Raw genomic sequence first — 21894 nt, forward strand, 5'->3', positions numbered from 1 at the left:
ACCGTGAGTGCGATTGTGCCATAGATTTGATACCGGGTTGTAAATATCCAAAGGGTCGTTTGTTTAATTTGTCTGTGCCGGAACATGCTGCTATGCGGGAATATATAAAGGAGTCTTTGGAAAAGGGACATATTCGTCCATCCTCTTCTCCCTTGGGAGCTGGGTTTTTCTTTGTCTCAAAAAAAGACGGCTCTTTGAGACCATGTATTGATTATCGGCTTCTGAATAAGATCACTGTTAAGTATCAATACCCATTGCCATTGCTTACTGATTTGTTTGCTCGTATAGAGGGTGCTAAGTGGTTCTCTAAAATTGATCTTCGTGGGGCGTATAATTTGGTGCGGATCAGGCAGGGGGATGAGTGGAAGACCGCATTTAATACGCCCGAGGGCCACTTTGAGTATTTGGTCATGCCTTTTGGTCTTTCTAATGCCCCTTCAGTTTTCCAGTCTTTTATGCATGATATTTTCCGCGATTTTCTGGATAAATTTATGATAATATATCTGGATGATATTCTGATTTTTTCTGATGACTGGGACTCTCATGTCCAGCAGGTCAGGAGAGTTTTTCAGGTTCTGCGGTCTAATTCTTTGTGTGAAGGGGTCTAAGTGCGTTTTTGGGGTCCAGAAAATTTCCTTTTTGGGGTATATTTTTTCTCCCTCTTCCATTGAGATGGATCCCGTTAAGGTGCAAGCTATTTGTGACTGGACTCAGCCCTCCTCTCTTAAGGGTCTTCAGAGATTTTTGGGCTTTGCCAACTTTTACCGCCGATTTATTGCTGGTTTTTCGGATGTCGTTAAACCACTGACTGATTTGACCAGACAAGGCGCTGATGTTGCTAATTGGTCCCCTCATGCTGTAGAGGCCTTTCAGGAGCTTAAGCGCCGTTTTGCCTCTGCCCCTGTGTTGCGTCAGCCTGATGTGAATCTGCCTTTTCAGGTTGAGGTTGACGCTTCGGAGATCGGAGCTGGGGCAGTGTTGTCACAGAAAGGTTCCGACTGCTCCGTCATTAGGCCTTGTGCCTTCTTTTCTCGCAAATTTTCGCCCGCAGAGCGGAATTATGATGTTGGGAATCGGGAGCTTTTGGCCATGAAGTGGGCGTTTGAGGAGTGGCGCCATTGGCTCGAGGGGGCTAGACATCAGGTGGTGGTATTGACTGACCACAAAAATTTGATTTATCTTGAGACTGCCAGACGCCTGAATCCTAGACAGGCGCGCTGGTCTTTATTTTTTTCTCGCTTTAATTTTGTGGTGTCATACCTACCGGGTTCTAAGAATGTTAAGGCAGATGCCCTTTCTAGGAGTTTTGACCCGGACTCTCCTGGTAATTCTGAACCCACAGGTATCCTTAGGGAGGGAGTAATTTTGTCGGCCGTTTCTCCTGATCTGCGACGGTCCTTGCAAGAGTTTCAGGCGGATAGACCGGATCGTTGTCCGCCTGATAGACTGTTTGTTCCGGATGATTGGACCAGCAGAGTCATCTCTGAGGTACATTCTTCTGCATTGGCAGGTCATCCCGGAATTTTTGGTACCAGGGATTTGGTGGCAAGATCCTTCTGGTGGCCTTCTCTGTCACGAGATGTGCGAGTCTTTGTGCAGTCATGTGACGTTTGTGCTCGGGCCAAGTCTTGTAGTTCTCGGGCTAGCGGACTGCTGTTGCCCTTGCCTATTCCTAAGAGGCCTTGGACACACATCTCGATGGATTTTATTTCAGATCTGCCTGTTTCCCAGAAGATGTCTGTCATCTGGGTGGTCTGTGACCGTTTCTCTAAAATGGTCCATTTGGTTCCTCTGCCCAAGTTGCCTTCTTCTTCTGAGTTGGTTCCTCTGTTTTTTCAGAATGTTGTCCGATTGCACGGTATTCCTGAGAATATTGTTTCTGACAGAGGTACCCAATTTGTGTCTAGATTTTGGCGGGCATTCTGTGCTAGGATGGGCATAGATTTGTCTTTTTCGTCTGCTTTTCACCCTCAGACTAATGGCCAGACCGAGCGGACTAATCAGACCCTTGAGACATATCTGAGGTGTTTTGTCTCTGCTGACCAGGATGATTGGGTTGCTTTTTTGCCATTGGCAGAGTTCGCCCTCAATAATCGGGCCAGTTCTTCCACCTTGGTGTCCCCGTTTTTCTGTAATTCGGGGTTTCACCCTCGATTTTCCTCCGGTCAGGTGGAATCCTCGGATTGTCCTGGAGTGGATGCGGTGGTAGAGAGATTGCATCACATTTGGGGGCAGGTTATGGACAATTTGAAGTTGTCCCAGGAGAAGACTCAGCGTTTTGCCAACCGTCATCGTCGTGTTGGTTCTCGGCTTTGTGTTGGAGATTTAGTGTGGTTGTCTTCTCGTTTTGTCCCTATGAGGGTCTCTTCTCCTAAGTTTAAACCTCGGTTCATCGGCCCTTATAGAATATTGGAGATTCTTAATCCTGTTTCTTTCCGTTTGGACCTCCCTGCGTCCTTTTCCATTCATAACGTTTTTCATCGGTCGTTATTGCGCAGGTATGAGGTACCTGTTGTACCTTCAGTTGAGCCTCCTGCTCCGGTGTTGGTTGAGGGTGAGTTGGAGTACGTTGTGGAGAAAATTTTGGACTCTCGTGTTTCCAGACGGAAACTCCAGTATCTGGTCAACTGGAAGGGTTACGGCCAGGAGGATAATTCTTGGGTCAATGCATCTGATGTTCATGCTTCTGATCTTGTTCGTGCCTTCCATAGGGCTCATCCTGGTCGCCCTGGTGGATCTGGTGAGGGTTCGGTGCCCCCTCCTTGAGGGGGGGGTACTGTTGTGAATTTGGATTCTGGGCTCCCCCGGTGGCCGCTTGTGGAATTGGACCTGTCATCCTCTTTCCTGTTTCACCTGATTCCATCAGTAGTGGGTGTCGCTATTTAAGCTCATTTCTCTGGTGGTTTCTTGCCGGTCAACAATGTTATCTGATGCCTCTCAGTGCTTGTTCCTGCTTCTAGACTACTACTAGATAAGTTGGACTTTTGTCCATGTTTTGTTTTGCCTATTTGTTCCAGTTCACAGCTGAAGTTTTGTTACTGTGTCTGGAAAGCTCTCGTTGATCAGGGATTGCTACTCTGGCGTTATGAGTTAATGCCAGAGTTTAAGGTAATCTCTGGATGGTGTTTTGTTAGTGTTTTTCTGCTGACCATGAAAGTATACTATCTGTCTTCTGCTATCTAGTAAGCGGACCTCAAATTTGCTAAGACTATTTTCCTGCTGCGTTTGTTGTTTCATCTGAACTCACCGTCATTATATGTGGGGGGCTACTGTCTTCTTTGGAATATTTCTCTAGAGGTGAGCCAGGTCTTATATTTCCCTCTGCTAGCTATTTAGGTCTTAGGCCAGAGCTGGGCATCTAGCGATAAATAGGAAATGCTACCTGGCTATTTCTAGTTGCGCGGCAGGCTTAGTTCATGGTCAGTATAGTTCCATCTTCCGAGAGCTTGTCCCTCTATAGGCTTGCTATGATCTCTGCCTGCAGAGATCATGACACTATTCCCTCTGAGATTCCTGAATTCTTGACTGAATATCGTGACGTTTTTGAAGAACCTAAGCTTGGTTCATTACCTCCGCACCGGGAGTGCGATTGTGCCATAGATTTGATTCCGGGTAGTAAATACCCTAAGGGTCGTTTATTTAATCTGTCTGTGCCTGAACATGCTGCTATGCGAGAATATATAAAGGAGTCCTTGGAAAAGGGACATATTCGTCCTTCGTCATCTCCCTTAGGAGCCGGTTTTTTCTTTGTGGCTAAGAAAGATGGCTCTTTGAGGCCGTGCATTGATTATCGGCTTTTGAATAAAATCACGGTTAAATATCAATATCCGTTGCCACTGCTGACTGATTTGTTTGCTCGCATAAAGGGGGCCAAGTGGTTCTCTAAGATAGATCTCCGTGGGGCGTATAATTTGGTGCGAATTAAGCAGGGGGATGAGTGGAAAACCGCATTTAATACGCCCGAGGGCCACTTTGAGTATTTGGTGATGCCTTTTGGTCTTTCTAATGCCCCTTCAGTCTTTCAGTCCTTTATGCATGACATTTTCCGTGATTATTTGGATAAATTTATGATTGTGTATCTGGATGATATTTTGATTTTTTCGGATGACTGGGACTCTCATGTCCAGCAGGTCAGGAGGGTTTTTCAGGTTTTGCGGTCTAATTCCTTGTGTGTGAAGGGTTCTAAGTGCGTTTTTGGGGTTCAGAAGATTTCCTTTTTGGGATATATTTTTTCCCCCTCTTCCATCGAGATGGATCCTGTCAAGGTTCAGGCTATTTGTGATTGGACGCAACCCTCTTCTCTTAAGAGTCTTCAGAAATTTTTGGGCTTTGCTAACTTTTATCGTCGATTTATTGCTGGTTTTTCTGATGTTGTTAAACCATTGACTGATTTGACTAAAAAGGGTGCTGATGTTGCTGATTGGTCCCCTGCTGCTGTGGAGGCCTTTCGGGAGCTTAAGCGCCGCTTTTCTTCCGCCCCTGTGTTGCGTCAGCCTGATGTTGCTCTTCCTTTTCAGGTTGAGGTCGACGCTTCTGAAATCGGAGCTGGGGCGGTTTTGTCGCAGAGAAGTTCCGATTGCTCCGTGATGAGACCTTGTGCTTTTTTCTCGCGTAAATTTTCGCCCGCCGAGCGGAATTATGATGTTGGGAATCGGGAGCTTTTGGCCATGAAGTGGGCTTTTGAGGAGTGGCGTCATTGGCTTGAGGGGGCTAGACATCAGGTGGTGGTATTGACTGACCACAAAAATCTAATTTATCTTGAGTCCGCCAGACGCCTGAATCCTAGACAGGCGCGCTGGTCGTTGTTTTTCTCTCGGTTTAATTTTGTGGTGTCCTACCTGCCGGGTTCTAAGAATGTTAAGGCGGATGCCCTTTCTAGGAGTTTTGAGCCTGACTCCCCTGGTAATTCTGAACCTAGAGGTATCCTTAAGGATGGAGTGATATTGTCTGCCGTTTCTCCAGACCTGCGGCGGGCCTTGCAGGAGTTTCAGGCGGATAGACCTGATCGTTGCCCACCTGGTAGACTGTTTGTTCCTGATGATTGGACCAGTAAAGTCATTTCTGAGGTTCATTCTTCTGCGTTGGCAGGTCATCCTGGAATCTTTGGTACCAGGGATTTGGTGGCAAGGTCCTTCTGGTGGCCTTCCCTGTCTCGAGATGTGCGAGGCTTCGTGCAGTCTTGTGACGTTTGTGCTCGGGCCAAGCCTTGTTGTTCTCGGGCTAGTGGATTGTTGTTGCCCTTGCCTATCCCGAAGAGGCCCTGGACGCACATCTCGATGGATTTTATTTCGGATCTTCCTGTTTCTCAGAAGATGTCTGTCATCTGGGTGGTGTGTGATCGTTTCTCTAAGATGGTCCATTTGGTTCCCCTGCCTAAGTTGCCTTCTTCTTCCGAGTTGGTTCCTCTGTTTTTTCAAAATGTGGTCCGTTTGCATGGTATTCCGGAGAATATCGTTTCTGACAGAGGTACCCAATTCGTGTCTAGATTTTGGCGAGCATTCTGTGCTAGGATGGGCATAGATTTGTCTTTCTCGTCTGCTTTCCATCCTCAGACTAATGGCCAGACCGAGCGGACGAATCAGACCTTGGAGACATATTTGAGGTGTTTTGTGTCTGCAGATCAGGATGATTGGGTTGCTTTTTTGCCTTTAGCGGAGTTTGCCCTCAATAATCGGGCCAGCTCTTTCACCTTGGTGTCTCCCTTTTTCTGTAATTCGGGGTTTCATCCTCGATTTTCTTCTGGTCAGGTGGAATCTTCGGATTGTCCTGGAGTGGATGCTGTGGTGGAGTGGTTGCATCAGATTTGGGGGCAGGTAGTGGACAATTTGAAGTTGTCCCAGGAGAAGACTCAGCTTTTTGCCAACCGCCGGCGTCGGGTTGGTCCTCGGCTTTGTGTTGGGGACTTGGTGTGGTTGTCTTCTCGTTTTGTCCCTATGAGGGTTTCTTCTCCCAAGTTTAAGCCTCGGTTTATCGGCCCGTACAAGATATTGGAGATTCTTAACCCTGTGTCCTTCCGTTTGGACCTCCCTGCATCTTTTTCTATTCATAATGTTTTTCATCGGTCATTATTGCGCAGGTATGAGGTACCGGTTGTGCCTTCCGTTGAGCCTCCTGCTCCGGTGTTGGTTGAGGGCGAGTTGGAGTACGTTGTGGAAAAAATCTTGGACTCCCGTGTTTCCAGACGGAAACTCCAGTATCTGGTCAAATGGAAGGGATACGGTCAGGAGGATAATTCTTGGGTGACTGCCTCTGATGTTCATGCCTCCGATTTGGTCCGTGCCTTTCATAGGGCTCATCCTGATCGCCCTGGTGGTTCTGGTGAGGGTTCGGTGCCCCCTCCTTGAGGGGGGGGTACTGTTGTGAAATTGGATTTTGGGCTCCCCCGGTGGCCACTGGTGGAATTGTACTGGTGTGCATCTTCCTCTCTGTTCACCTGTTTCCATCAGGATGTGGGAGTCGCTATTTAGCCTTGCTCCTCTGTCACTTCCATGCCGGTCAACATTGTAATCAGAAGCCTTTCTGTGCATGTTCCTGCTGCTAGACAACTCCCAGCTAAGTTGGACTTTGTCCTTGTTTGTTTTTGCATTTTGTTCCAGTTCACAGCTGTAGTTTCGTTTCTGTGTCTGGAAAGCTCTTGTGATCTGAAATTGCCACTCTGATGTTATGAGTTAATACTAGAGTCTTAAAGTAATTTCAGGATGGTGTTTTGATAGGGTTCTCAGCTGACCATGAAAGTGCCCTTTCTGTCTTCCTGCTATCTAGTAAGCGGACCTCAATTTTGCTAAACCTATTTTCATACTACGTTTGTCATTTCATCTAAAATCACCGCCAATATTTGTGGGGGCCTCTGTCTGCCTTTCGGGGAAATTTCTCTAGAGGTGAGCCAGGACTATATTTTCCTCTGCCAGGATTAGTTAGTCCTCCGGCCGGCGCTGGGCGTCTAGGGATAAAACGCAGGCTACGCTACCCGGCTACTGTTAGTTGTGCGACAGGTTTAGTTCATGGTCAGATTAGTTTCCATCCTTCCAAGAGCTAGTTCTTATGTTTGCTGGGCTATGTTCTCTTGCCATTGAGAACCATAACATGGGACTGTCCGACGGAAAGTACAGTAGATGCAGGCTGGCGCTGTAAGAACACTGGAATCACGGATGCAGACGGGACCGGCTGCGGCTGGACCGGATGACATAGAGAAGAGCCCTAGCAGGTGCAGCTGGACCGACTGACGTAGAGTTGAGAACTGGCAAGTGCAGGCTGGACCAGCTGATAGACAGGCTGGCGGGTACGACTGATAGGCAGGCGGGCATGGCTGATAGACGGGCAGGTATACAGGAAGACGAGCTCTGGGACCTTACAACTAACAAGATTGTTAGGAACAAATTTACAACGTTACACAGGCACCTCCCTTCAGGTGGAGGTGCCTTAAATAGTGAGTGTCTCCCAGCCGTTGGCTGGGGACACTTTTGGGTGGCGTGCTGTCCCTTTAAGAGGACAGGACCATGCACGTGTGCCCTGAACACAGTGTCTGGGGAACAGAGGATGTGGCGGTGGGTAAGTTTGCATCTCTGCCGGGAAAGAGGGGCAAATGACAGAGACGCCGGGGCTACAATACTTAAGATGGAAATATCTCTTTGAAAATGACTTTTCACAAGGTCAAGTGTCCAGTTTTTGCCCTTATTCTATTCCCACTGCTCCCCTGTGCATTTGATTTTTTGGAATTTTAATATCCTACATACGGTTCCAGAGATGCAGGTGTTTTCAGTCAGTACTATTTTTTATGCTCTTTACAAAGTGTAATGTATGGCTCACAGGCTCCTCTGGGGCGTGACTTTAGGCTGCTTTGCATCATTACCCTGTTATCACTGCCCCCTTTTTTAAATAACATAAATATAGGCACTAAATAATGGACCCATAACTCTGGAACTGTATGATGGATATAGAAAAAACAAGAATAGTCAAGGGATCAACAGGAATAGAATATGAGGAAGAACTAGTCATTTTTGACCTGGTGACAGGTCGTCTTTAAAGGGGTATTCCCATAAAAAGTTAGGGCAAATCACATTTGAGGAATATCCATCATGTTGTATATGTTACTATCAACGTCGGCACATGGGCAAGATGTAATTAGATAGGAATTTGGTTCAAGAAAATGTGCGGTAGAAGAGTGCCACTGCCCTGAGCTGCTCCCCTATTAAATTACTCTTCAGCTTTGCCATGGTTATGTACAATTCCAGGATCTTACATATTAATATCCACCTCCTTCCCATATTATTTATTTGCCTAAATGCAGCACTACAGAGAGGATCTTCAGTAAGTCTCCCTATACCAGCTGGATCTCCACTAGGAGAACAAGTTCTCTCTCTCTCTCTCTCTCCATTATTTATTAGTGTACATCTTTTAGTTCCCAAGACAAGAAGCCATTCTTTATTTAATATTTTTGGTTCAAGCTCTTGCTTTAATTGCATAGTACATAAGGATGAAGCACATAAACTTCACAGAGACCATGCCTACATACATAGAAAGACAGGGAGATAGTACTATCTATGCCTACAATATTTATTTAAAGGAAGACGGCGACCGTAAACTTCATGCCTGAATAATTCACATTAATAAACAGAGTCATTACTAGCAGATCTGTCACCAGACTTCACCATTTAAACTGCGTAATTTAGTAAATACATCTCTTAGACCTGATGAGGCTTGTATATTCTTGTCAGATTGAAAAGTGTATCCATATAAAAAAAACAGTAAAGTTATTTATCAAAGACTAGCTCAGTCTCCTCTCACCTATCTAATGGACAGTGCCCCATCTTCCTGCTCAGTACAATCAGCAGCTTCTCCTCAGTGTTCCTCCTCCTTGCTTCTGCTGAGATCTCACAATGCTCATTACAATCTGAAGCTCCACCTCAATATCCCTCCTCGCTGCTGCTGAGATGCCACATTACTCGGTACAATCTGAAGCTCCACCTCAATATCCCTCCTCCTGACTGCTGCTGAGATCTTATAATGCTCAGTACAATCTACAGCTACTGAGTGTCTCTCTTAACTGCTGTTGCTGAGATCTCACACTGATCAGTAGAAGCTGCGGCAGTCAGGCTGGGTGGATGAAGGCTGAATACATGTGCACTCTCACACTCTTTTGTTGGATGTATTTTAATATCAGTATTAAACAGCAAATTCTGACATGTATTTTTTTTAAAGTAAGCACACCAGCCTCACCCAGTCTGAGAAGCCTATTTGTCATGACTCCTTTTTGGAGTCGTGACTGCTCTGGTTCTGCTTTAGTTTAAAAGTGGTTTTTACTTATGGGCCAGCAAAGGTTAATGTCAGTTAGCTTGCTGGCAGCTGCTGTGTTGCTGGTCAGCTGATGTGGGTGGTGACCACTCCCACCATCCTTTAAATAGTCACATGACGCATCAGCTGACTGTTGGTAATTGAGTTTGTCTCTGAAGACCAGCCTAGGAGTTGGGAGCTCTCTGGTGCCAGCGGGATATCAGCTGCTTCGGTGGAGTTGAAGGTCCTGGTTCCATGTCCTCTGCTGTGGAGCTTTGCAGCAGAGGCTTGAGCTAAATTTTCATTGTTCTCTTTCCTTGTCTGTCTCATGCTTGTCACTACCCCCTGTGTTTATACCGTCTGCAGTGGTGAGGCTAGCATCCTTCCCGGCCACTAGCCAGGGTTTATTGAGGTGACAGCATGGGCTAGGCACATGACGGCGGCAGGGGGAAGGACCCACATAGGGTGTACATGACGGCGGGGGGGAAGGACCCACATAGGGCGTTAGGGGAGCTTATGGATAGGTACAAGCTGTGCTAGGAGGTGCCCCATCCCTCATTCCCTACTTTTAGGGTGTTCCTCTCCCTTTTGCCATTCCGTTGTTGGTGTTTGTTGTGCCGTCCACTGGACCGATCCTTGTGGGTCGTGACGCTATTCAATAACGTATGCAAATTATATTGTGAAATCTCAGCAACAGATCCACTTTAAGAAAGGCAGGGAGGCAGCACTATCTGTGCCTACTTTATATATGCCAGGAGGCCCTGCAGACTAAATAAAGATAACACAGGGATGCTGGTATCTGTCTCATAACCTCTCGCTATGAGTCCTAAACATTGGAGTGTATATACAGGGGTTAGGGGTGGATTGTAATTTTGAGAACACTATGGAAGATTTACTTTTCTTGTTGACACTTTTTGGCAATTGCTTCCCTGAATTGCGTTTGTTTTCCACACTGACTGCTGACTGTCTTCTTTACAGTGTATCTTTGTGTCTTTGTCCTTGTACTGTATGTCCTCTCTTTTGTGACAAGTATGTACAGTATATCCGGCATAAACCTTGTTAATTAAATGTCACTTTTGTGAAATATCTGCAAATCAAAGAGCTTTGCATGCCGCGTGCTGTACGCAGAAATGCACCATTTCCTGCAGAATATTGTAAAGGTCTTGTTGTACACGTCACGTATTCACTGGGTGTTCGCTCTGTCTTGGCTCCTGACAGCGAGTTTTCCAAAGAAAGAGAAAAGGCAAAAGCTCGGGGTGACTTTCAAAAGTTACGAGAGAAGCAGCAACTTGAGGAGGATTTGAAAGGTTACCTGGATTGGATTACCCAAGCCGAAGATATCGACCCCGAAAATGATGAGGAGGGCGATGAAGAGGGCAAGCGGAATAGTACGTATATTAATCTTCTCACATAATCATAGAAAAATAAAAAAAAATGTAAATATATATCCGTCTATACAGTTGTATCAAATTGTATATGTGACTAATAATATGGCCACCAGTATGGTTCTCACATGGGCTGTCACCCAAATCTGCAGCCATCCGTTCTTGCCTTCTCAAATATCTCTAGGACCATTCTGGAAAAGTAGGAGGCCGTTATCACTGCTTTGTCTTGTTAATTTTAGGTTAAAGGGATATTCCCAAGTTTGGAAGTTATCCATTATCCGTGGGATAGGGTATAACTTCCCGATCGCTGGTGGTCCGACTGTGGGACCCCCACCAATCCCAAGAACTGAGGCTCTACAGAGCCTGTGTGAATGGAGAGGAGGCATGACATCTTCACCAGGACCTGCTTCTGTGACGTTTGCTTCAGTTGCCAGGTGCCGCCATATTCATTCCGCGCTGGTGATAGAAGTGACGTTGGAAGCAGAGGCTCTGTACTGCACAGACTTTGTCCAGCCACTTAGATTTGGGTTGCTGGGACCTGCAGTGCTGTCCAGTTTGACGGTAGGAGTGTGTGTTGTCCAGCTGGAGTTATCAACTCCCTGTTCCAGCCTATTAGGAAGCACCACACCCTACTTAAGCTTCCAGCTTACTGCTGGAAGCTGCCAGATACAGTGTATATTTGTTCTCCTTTGGTTCAGTCCTGTGTGTTCACATCCTGTGTTTCCTGTTTTGACCTTGGCTTGTTTTACTGACTATTGCGTTTTCCGATTTTGTATGTTTCCTGCCCTCTTGCTGCTGACCTTGCAGTCTGGTTACTCCTGCCAGCCTGCACCACCGTACAAATACTCAAATCTCAAGGCAAGGTATATACATATAAATGAATCAGAAAAAAAATCTGAACAAAACTTTTAAAAGAAATTGAAAAAAGGGGTGAAAAAATTTCTCAACCATCACCACTATGTATACCAAATGGACAATCAAACGAACAACTCAGCAATTACAGGCAAAAAAACGGAAAAGAACCGAAATAATGTCCAATAATTCACTAAATAATAATATTTATTAAGGATATGCAACAACATGGGGTAGAGGGGGAACAAAATACCAAAGAAAGGGCATTGTGCCAGGGGATGACAAAGTGAATTCACCCCCCTGACGAAGTCAGACGCCGAAACGCGCGTCGGGGCAGGGCGCATCCAGGGGACGTTTCTCACATTAGTAACAGGTAATTATTATGCGGCCTTATTTGGAACTTATTATAAGTCTCTAGCACACAATCGTGTTCACCATTGTTTGATTATGTAGTGGCAGCCTTGGCCATTAACAGATCTGCACTAGCACTTTACTGATCTACTCATACATATGAATATACCTGTTACATTACTATTTGGGATGTGGTATTAACATATATGTATAATTATTCGGATATATGAATTTGCCATTTGATCAAATATTTCATACAATTATTATGTATTACCACATCATTTTGTAATTTACTTTGTCGTCCCCTGGCACAGTGCCCTTTCTTTGGTATTTTGTTCCCCCTCCACCCCATGTTGTTGCATATCCTTAATATGTATTATTATTTAGTGAATTATTGGACATTATTTTGGTTCTTTCCAATTTTTTGCGCCACCATACAGCAGCTTATTCCGTTGCTCCAGCACAGGGGCTACTGTTTAAGTCTTGATCCATGGGATCTGGTAAGTGGAGTGGTTTGCGCTAAGCTATCCATGGTAGCCATTTTAGATTACAGGCGGTCTATCATGCACACTGACACGCGTTTCAGTCTTGGAGGAGTGACGAAGACCAAGTGAGTGCTATCTCCGGTGGTCCCATTAAGAATGAATGTAACGGAGGTCAAGAATGCATGCACACTTCCACTCCATTCATTGTCTATGGTACTGCTGGAGTGCTGTACTCATCTATCAGGCCCATAGACAATGAATGGAGTGGAAGTGCTCATGCTCGACCTCTAATGCTGGGAGTTCTTGCTGTGAGAGAGACAGAAGTATCTTTTCCTAGACTAAATGAAAAAATCCGCATAACAACCTAACACCTCAGCGCCTCTGTGGATTTTTGAGCAAGACTTAAAAACTTTCTTCAATAATTTTATTTATGTGTGAAGTTGATTCACAGGCTTTGAGCAGCTTAGTATATCTTGAAAGTGTGCCGAGACACTCCAGCCAAGGCGTAGAGCCGGGCTGTGCCTATCGGTGCACTAAATCAGCGGCCGTGGCTGCTTCTCTCAGCTTGTAAATATTTATGGCGCTGTTTGTACAGATGTCGCAATGAAAAAGTACAGGGAAAAGGTTGAGTTGGTACACTTGAAAAAACTCCGACTTGCGAGCAATAATTTTCAGCAAGCACTGTGCCTGTGGGATCGCCACACGAGCAATCCATTGTAACGTCGTCATCGAGGCAGATCTAATGCGGAACCCATCAGGAGGCAGACATTCCCCGAGACAGCGCCTGATTCATGCCAATACGGGCTGTGAACTCAGACACCTCGGCAGAGACCGCAGCTTTCCTTATGTAACGGCCGCCGCCAGATAAGTGACACGGTGTGGGGTCACGGCATGGAGGTGACTTCAGGACAGTGGGCACAACGTCAGGTTCAGGCGATGAGCCGGTCACTGGCCAGAAGGGACTCTACTGACACCGAGAAGGAACACATGCAGAACTGTCCACTGACTATTACTTACACCACCCTCCTACAGCATCACTATATACCGTATATATTATATACACACAAATCTATATACACATATATATACATATGTGTCTGCGTGTGTATATGTATATATGTATGTGTACTGTGTGTATGTGTATATATATATATATATATATATATATATATATGTGTGTGTGTGTGTGTGTGTGTGTGTATATACGGTTTATGTGTATATATGTATGTCTGTATACATGTGTATATGTGTGTGTGTCTATATATCTGTATGTATATATATATATATATATATATATGTGTGTGTGTGTATTTATGTATGTGTGTGTATATTTATGTGTGTGTGTGCATATATATGTGTGTGTGTGTCTATATGTATATATCTGTGTGTGCAAATGTGTGTATGTATGTGTGTGTGTGTATGTGTATATATATATATATATATATATATATATATATAGATCAAAAAAATATATATATATATATACATACATACATACATACATACATACATACATACATACATACATACATACATACATACATAAACACACACATATTGAGTCATGGCTGAAAGTGTTGGACCCTTGAAACCCAGAAAATTATTGCAATTGCACATGTTTTGTTATACATGTTTATTTGTTTATTTCCTTTGAGTGTATTGGAATAACTTAAAAAAAAAAAAAAAAGCAGAGAAAAAAGAAAAATTGGACATAATTTCACACAAAACTTCTAAACTTGGCCTTACAAAATTGTTGGCACCTTTCCAAAATTGTGGGTAAACAACTTTGTTTCAAGCATTTGATGCTCGTTCACACTCACCTGTGGCAAGTGACAGGTGTGGGAAATATGAAAATCACACCTGAGACCAGATAAAAAGGGGAGAATTTGACTCAATCTTTGCATTGTGTGCCATACTAAGCATGGAAAACAGAAAGAGGAGAAGAGAACTGTCTGAGGACTCTCATAAGAAATGTCTCACGTTCCGAGCGGTGACGTCAGTAAGGTTACCGCAGTTCATAGGCCGGCTCACACAGAGCGTACCATAAGAACCGCTGCCTGTGACTGGCGGTAAACTTAATGACGTCACCGCTCGTCACTGCAGGTGCCTTCTAACGCTAAGTTCAGTGGATTCCGGCTCACATGGTGAGTGGTCGCATTACATGTCACCATTCACCGAACCATGCGGGTGTAGCAGAGTTGGGGATCATCGTGGGACCTCATCATTATGGATTAACGGCAGACAGGTGAGGATTACTTTGCTTTTTTATTTTTGTTTGTAGGTTAATAGTTAAAAAGGGTCAGGAATGTTTATTTCAATTAAAGGACTTTTCTCTGTGTGTGTCTTCATTAATTTTGACTACGAAGTTGGTAATATGGGTGTCTGATAGACACCTCGCTATTACTAACCCCTGGGCTTGATGTCATTGGACATAAAACAGCTGACATCAACCCCAAAACTATTACTCCAATTGTCACCACACCAGGGCAAGTGGGAAGAGCAGAGTCGAAGCACCAGAATTGGCGCATCTTATGGGTGCGCCATTTCTAGGGCAGCTGAGAGCTAATGTTCTTAGTTTGTGAGGGGCCCCTTCCCAGCCTATTAATATCAGCCAGCACCTGTCTGTTTAGCCTTTGCTGGTTAGTAAATTTAGGGGGGACCGCACATCATTTTTTTCGGTCCCTCCTTTTTACTAACAAGTAAAGGCTAAACAAACAGCTGTAATCTGTTATTAATAGGGTGGGAACCTTTATGTCTATTGGCCCCTTCCCTGAATATTAACACCAGTCCCCAGCTGTCTGCTTTCTCTCAGCTGGTTAGGAACATTAAGGGGGATGCCATGCCATTTTTAAAATTATTTATTTAATACATGCGATACTCATACGATAGGTGCTGACTCCGACTCTCATCATTGTCGCCAGGGCTACGTTCCCACGATGAGGTTTTGGTGAGTTTTAGACACTGAATATTTTTGCTGTTTCAAAAGCACAGTATCTTACTATGTAACATAAATGCTGAACTTTTTCTGCCATATTTTTGTGCAGAAAATTTTCTGTGTTTAGCACATTTACAGCCTCATTCAAATGTGATGCACGGACTGGCCGAGGGTCTCCTGAACCTCATAGGAATACGTGAGGCTGTGACGCTCAGGTCAGGGGACCCTCGGCCAGTCCGTGCAACATGATACACACACAGACATGTGAATGAGGCTTAACTGTCCATGTTTTATAGGGAGCCAGAAAAAATGCCTGTAAAAAAATATTTGGAATTGAGAGTCCTCAGTGGTTGATACCTTTTAATGGCTAACTGAAAAGATGGTAACAAATTGCAAGCTATCAAGACTATTCAGGCCAGGGTGACCCTGCTGAGGTGCGCATGGAGGAGTACCGAGAGGTTGTGCCTCCATAGCGCAGTCCAAAAGGGGGAGGTGTCAGGAACATGAAGTATTTAATGGTGTATTATCGCGCACACTGAGCTCTGCTACATCCAAGAGCAGAGAACAGACAATGTGGGCCATTTCGACCCCCCCCTTTCTCCCTTTCTGCTTTTGCTCATACAACAAACCATGCCCTATTCCAGATACTCTGTGCAACTTGATACCAATGTGTGAGTAGTTTATGGCTTTTAACTGCGGACGACCAATTCCCTAAAGCCACTCATTCCCCCTCCCTTACCAACCCAAGGAATGTCTTTGTCTGGTGAAACCAAAACGTAAAGAAGAGAGAGAGGAGGGCATGTCATAACTCGGCCCACTCAGTGATGTCACGACGAGAGGGCATACCTTACCCCTGCTGAGTTGTGAGTGAGTGATGGTCCAGGAAGCGAGCTAACAGCAGCTCTGCTGAATGCCATCATTTTTTGCACTACAAAAAGTAAAAAAGAAATACCAAGATAAGAACCAAAGTAAAGCTTCAATAACCAGAGCAGATTTGCATATTTTGGCGTAAACACCTGCAAGAAAAACGCAGAATTTTTCAGACTTGTGAAACTTGTGTCAATTTAGGTTGTGGATTTTCACTGCTGATTTCTCCTTTTTCAATGCAGTCCTCCACTGTGGACTTAACCAGAGGATAACATTGGGGGCAAGTAGAGCCTGATAATCATAAAGATGGTCTCCTGGCCGGCAGGGTTACTCCGCTGCATCATGTCTTCAGAGCATCGCTCTTAATACCGGACATCAGCAGCTGCACATAATCTGCATCCAGTCTCGTGTTTCCTCACTGAAAATGATTGCAGCCATTTGTTATCTGCTTAATAATGGTGGGTTAGTTGGAAATAATGACTGGAGTATTACGGATTGTTGATACGCTGCTCGTAGAAACTTATTTAATGAGCTTATGCTACTGTGCTTTTATCACTGCACATAGCTCATTTAATTGACACTGTGTCCTCAGGGATGGTTTGACCTTATATTCTTCCCCACAGGAAAAAAACAGCTTGTCTCGCACATTCGGGAGCTTAACCTCATCTTCTAAGACATGGATTTAGTGTACATTTCACATGCATTGTGCAAACTGGCATTTATCGTAAGGCGGATGGCAGTGCCATCTACATGGCTGCTTCCTTTGTACTGTGGAAAGAGATCCGTCAGATCTCCAGATTTTTTCTGTTAGAAAACTGTGACGCTAGTCACTACCATGGACTGGCCGTGAGACAGAGTGGTCAAAACTTGGTCCAAGGTCAAAAGCCAGGGAGGTACGACAAAGATAGAGGGATAAGACAAATGGATAGTCAAGGGCAAAGTCTGGGGACTGGTAACTAGAATATGTGAAAGGCAAATGGGGTTATACAAACAGGTAGTCGAAAGGCAAATCCAAGGTCCGGCAACAAAAGATCAGAATATCAAAATACAGAGCCCAGAGAAAGCACTCCACTGAGCTGAAGCTACAATTGGCAGTGATCTGACATTGCCAGCCAGTTAAATAACCCAAACACAACATTGACATCCTGACACGCCCCTGCTATCCATAGGGCGGCTGAGCTGTCACTCACAGCACGACATGCCCCTGCTAACCATAGGGCGGCTGAGCTGTCACTCACAGCACTGACAGCCTGACACGCCCCTGCTAACTATAGAACGGCTGAGCTGTCACTCACAGCACTGACAGCCTGACACACCCCTGCTGTCCATAGGGCGGCTGAGCTGTCACTGACAGCACTGACAGCCTGACACACCCCTGCTAACCATAGGGCGGCTGATCTGTCACTCACAGCACTGACAGCGAGACACACCCCTGCTAACCATAGGGCGGCTGAGCTGTCACTCACAGCACTGACTGCCTGACACGCCCCTGCTCTCCATAGGGCGGCTGAGCTGTCACAGCACTGACAGCCAGACACGCCCCTGCTATCTATAGGGTGGCTGATCTGTCACTCACAGCACTGACTGCCTGACACGCCCCTGCTCTCCATAGGGCGGCTGAGCTGTCACAGCACTGACAGCCAGACACGCCCCTGCTATCTATAGGGTGGCTGATCTGTCACTCACAGCACTGACTGCCTGACACGCCCCTGCTCTCCATAGGGCGGCTGAGCTGTCACAGCACTGACTGCCTGACACGCCCCTGCTCTCCATAGGGCGGCTGAGCTGTCACAGCACTGACAGCCAGACACGCCCCTGCTATCTATAGGGTGGCTGATCTGTCACTCACAGCACTGACAGCCGGACACGCCCCTGCTCTCTATAGGGCGGCTGAGCTGTCACTCACAGCACTGACAGCCTGACACGCCTCTGCTATCCATAGGGCGGCTGAGCTGTCACTCGTAACGTCTCTAGGACACAGCGAATGATGGAATCGTGACAAAAACATTTATAGTACCCATGAATTAACAACTCTGGAGCCATTTTTGCTTTTCTTTTGTTTTTTTTCCCTTTTAAACTGATAAGGTACCCAGCACTGAATGGACGCTGTCAATAGTGTGTAAAGACACACCCCATTGAAAAGGGAAATGGTGACACCCAGTTGTCAATTTTCTTATGATTTCCAGGAGAGATAACAGAGGAACTGAACAATGTGGATTCCTAAGAGAAGCTGAATTAGCTTTTTTTTTCTTTATTCGTGTACTTAAATAAAAAACCTGATGAGTCCTCTTAAACATTCGCACACATCCTGGAATCGATGCCAGGACACGTTTGGGAATTTTGCACAGAATTTCAAACTCAGCGCTGGAGCCAGATCTGTCCTTCTCGAGGACTTATCTGCTAAGTAATTTACTGTCGAAATGCTGTGGATTTGCTATGCACCTCTTAAAATCTGCAGCATAAATTTACTTTCTGTGGATTTCATTTTTTTTTCTTTTGTGTATATGAAATTTCATCATATAACAGTTGCCATAGATAGTGACGGGCAGAAGTTCTATCCATGGAAAACATGAATAATGAACATCTTAATGAGGCCTAACACAAAGCAGATCGATTAGTTAAAAAAAAAAAATAGAATTCTTGCAGCTTTCACATAGCAGGACTATTCTACACTCACACTTCCAGTTTTGTTTTCAGGAAATTTACATGTACATTAGCAGCAATAAACAGACTCCGCCCCTATCTTTTGTATTGAAGCACCTAATGAGCGTGTGCAAAGATCATTATGAATGGAAGGGGAAGATGTGAGCTGTCACATCACCTATTATGATTGGTAAATTCTGTGTTATCAGCTGTTCATATATGTGTTACCGATCATTGTACCCCTGCCTGTGAAGATAATGAGACTTCTGAAAAGACTTCCGTAAATATCAAAAATCATTAGTCTAAAATGGCTCTAGTGGCCAGTGTGAAAATTGCAAAATTTCTCTTTTTTTTTAAGTTTAATAGAAATTGGGATATGTAAAAAAAAAAATACTTTTTTTTGTACAAACTTGATAAAGAAGCAATAAGTAATTTTCTGAGGATAAATTGATTCCTTTTAACAATGCAGGTTTCCACAACCCAATTCACACACAGATTTTATTTCACCCCATGGAGAAACAAAAATCTGAAGATTCCATACGGAATCTAACAGTCAGATTAGTGCTGGGTAACGGGACTGATCCTCGCCTTGATCCGCGGCGCAGTAGACTGCGCAAGTGTCAGCCTGGTGGGATTTCTGCCCCAGATCTTTAGTACATATGTGTTCATTTTCTGTCAGTAAACCTGCCATGTGTGAACTTACCATAACCAGTGTGTTTCTGTTTTTCTATCTGTTGTTGTTTAATTAATGTTGTTTTTTTTTTACTTCTTTTAATGGTTCATTTTATTACTTCTTTTTTTAATTTCCTTTAATTGTTCATTTTTTACTTCTTTATTTACTTCTTTCAATGGTTATTTTTTTTATTTTTTTTTTACTTTTAATGGTTATTTTTTTTTTTACTTCTTTTAATGGTTCATTTTTTATTTTTTTTTTACTTCTTTTAATGGTTCATTTTTTTTACTTCTTTTTTTACTTCTTTTAATAGTTCATTTTTTACTTTTTATTTACTTCTTTTGATGGTTATTTTTCTATTTTGTTTTACTTCTTTTAATGATTCATTTTTTTACTTCTTTTTTTACTTCTTTTAATGGTTCATTTTTTTACTTTTTTTTACTTCTTTTAATGGTTAATTATTTTTACTTTTTTTTTGCTTCTTTTAATGGTTCATTTTTTTTTAAACTTTTTTAACTTCTTTTAATAGTTCATTTTTTTACTTTTTATTTACTTCTTTTAATGGTTATTTTTTATTTATTTTTTTTCCTTCTTTTAATGGTTCATTTTTCCTCCGTGTTGTAACCGCCGATCCCTGTGTTCCCCTTTCGCTTCCACTTAACACCTCGCTTTAATTGCTGTCGCTCTGTTCATTAACGGCCCATTCATTTGTGCGCTGCAATCAGGCGCACGAAGCCCGCGATCAGCTGAGGTCGTCTCGCCGCACTTGCACAGCGCTCGGACGTGCTCCATTTAATATCCTTGCTGATTTGTGCATTTACACCGCTGCCACCTGCTGTTCAAATAACAAAACTGTATTTCTGCCATAAAGGGGTGACGCTGGAGGACCTACTGGGAGAAAAGAAGAAAGGGTGGTTTAAGTGCTTTAAGCGTAAAAACAAACACGGTAAACTGGGGTTTGCTGTGACCGGGCTGCTGTTTGCTGTGTTTTGCATGGTTTATTATCACGGGAATTGCATGCTGCGCTGTTATAATATATTATTTTTTATAGGTTTTTTATAAGCGCCATGTTTCACGTGCCGCCTGTGAGTGCACAGACCATTTTGTTTGCTGCGGAATTTATTAAAGCCAGTGGCGCCCGATCAGCAGTCAGTTTCACTAAACCACAAGAAGAGCTTAGCTGCAGCTGACATGTCTGACCCAGTTACTTAAACATGGTGAATTCTCAAGCCTAGGAAAATGGCACTGAATGTACTTGTAGTGTCTGCTACATTGTTGCAAGCCAGGAAAACACTGATTTTATGTATTAGCAGATTATATTTCTGCAAAAAAGCTTAGTCGGCTGCATCCTCGATCAGAACATAAATATACAGTACTGTGCAAAAGTTTTAGGCAGATCTGGAAAAAAATCTGCAAAGCAAGAATGCTTTAAAAAATAGACATAGGTGTTTGCTACTTAATCTGGGAGCAGAATAATGTAAAATCAGAGAGTCTGATTTCAGGGATGTGTCACTTATTAGGCTGTGGGTTGTAGTTTCAATACAATCAGTGTTTTACCAGCAGGAGATTATCACTGCAGGACTAGGTCTCACATGCAGGCCAGTCCAGCTAAACTGTGTAACCCCGCCCTCGCCACTGATTGGAACCTTGCTGACAGTCTGCCAATCAGAGGTGTGGGCGGGGATATACACAGCTCAGCATTCTGATCACTGCTACATCTGCAGGGATTGTATCAAAACTGCAGCATGCAGCCTGGTAAGTGATACATTGCTGGAATCGGGGTGTCTGCCCCTACATTATGATGCTCTCGGATTACATAGCAAAAACCTACTGACAGATTCCTTTTAAGACTTTATTTTGGCGCTATTTTTATATCCACATCATTTTTTTTTTTACATATATATAATTGGGAACGCACCTGGGAGCCTTTCTTTGCGTTTTCTCTTATATATTTGCTAAAGATGAGCTTTTTCAATTCACTGTGCCCTAGTTTAGCGTCTAGTCCAGTTTCCATGGTTTTCTCCTATGCAAATAAACTGTCCGAGTTTTATCAGCTATTTTGATCAGAATGTCATCAGAGTTTGGTCGGTGTTCGTTTTTAACCGTCAGAATGTATCGGGTGAAAAAACGAAACGAATGAGTTTCCCCTATTGAACAGTCCGTGAAAAACAGCAGCACTCACATGGCATCCGAGTGCCGTCCGAATTTTTTTTTTTTTTGGGACCCATAGACTTGCATTGGTGAGTTTGATCTGTCACTTCGATCAACATCAGACAAGTTTCTGCTCTTTGGTGCCGTCCAGTCGTTCCGAATTAAAAATCGGACATGTGAATTACACCATAGATGTAGTTTTCGAGCACCTGAACATACTCGGTTTGCACCCAAGCATCCTCCGATAGCACCTTAACCGAGCACGTGCGCTCATCATTAGCA

At 44.1% G+C, this 21894-nt stretch overlaps 1 protein-coding gene across 22 annotated transcripts in view; it reads left to right on the top strand.

Moving 5' to 3' along the window:
• The window catches only part of CACNA1D (calcium voltage-gated channel subunit alpha1 D), a 293921-nt gene that overhangs the window by 152268 nt on the left and 119759 nt on the right, over nucleotides 1–21894 (top strand). For all 22 annotated transcript variants that reach the window (XM_077278290.1, XM_077278291.1, XM_077278292.1 and 19 more), the window contains exon 9: nucleotides 10489–10658. In XM_077278290.1, coding sequence (XP_077134405.1) covers nucleotides 10489–10658 — 170 coding nt within the window. The remainder of the gene's footprint in view (nucleotides 1–10488; nucleotides 10659–21894) is intronic.

This window comes from Ranitomeya variabilis, chromosome 8 (assembly GCF_051348905.1).
Source record: "Ranitomeya variabilis isolate aRanVar5 chromosome 8, aRanVar5.hap1, whole genome shotgun sequence".
NCBI classification, from domain to species: Eukaryota; Metazoa; Chordata; class Amphibia; order Anura; family Dendrobatidae; genus Ranitomeya; species Ranitomeya variabilis.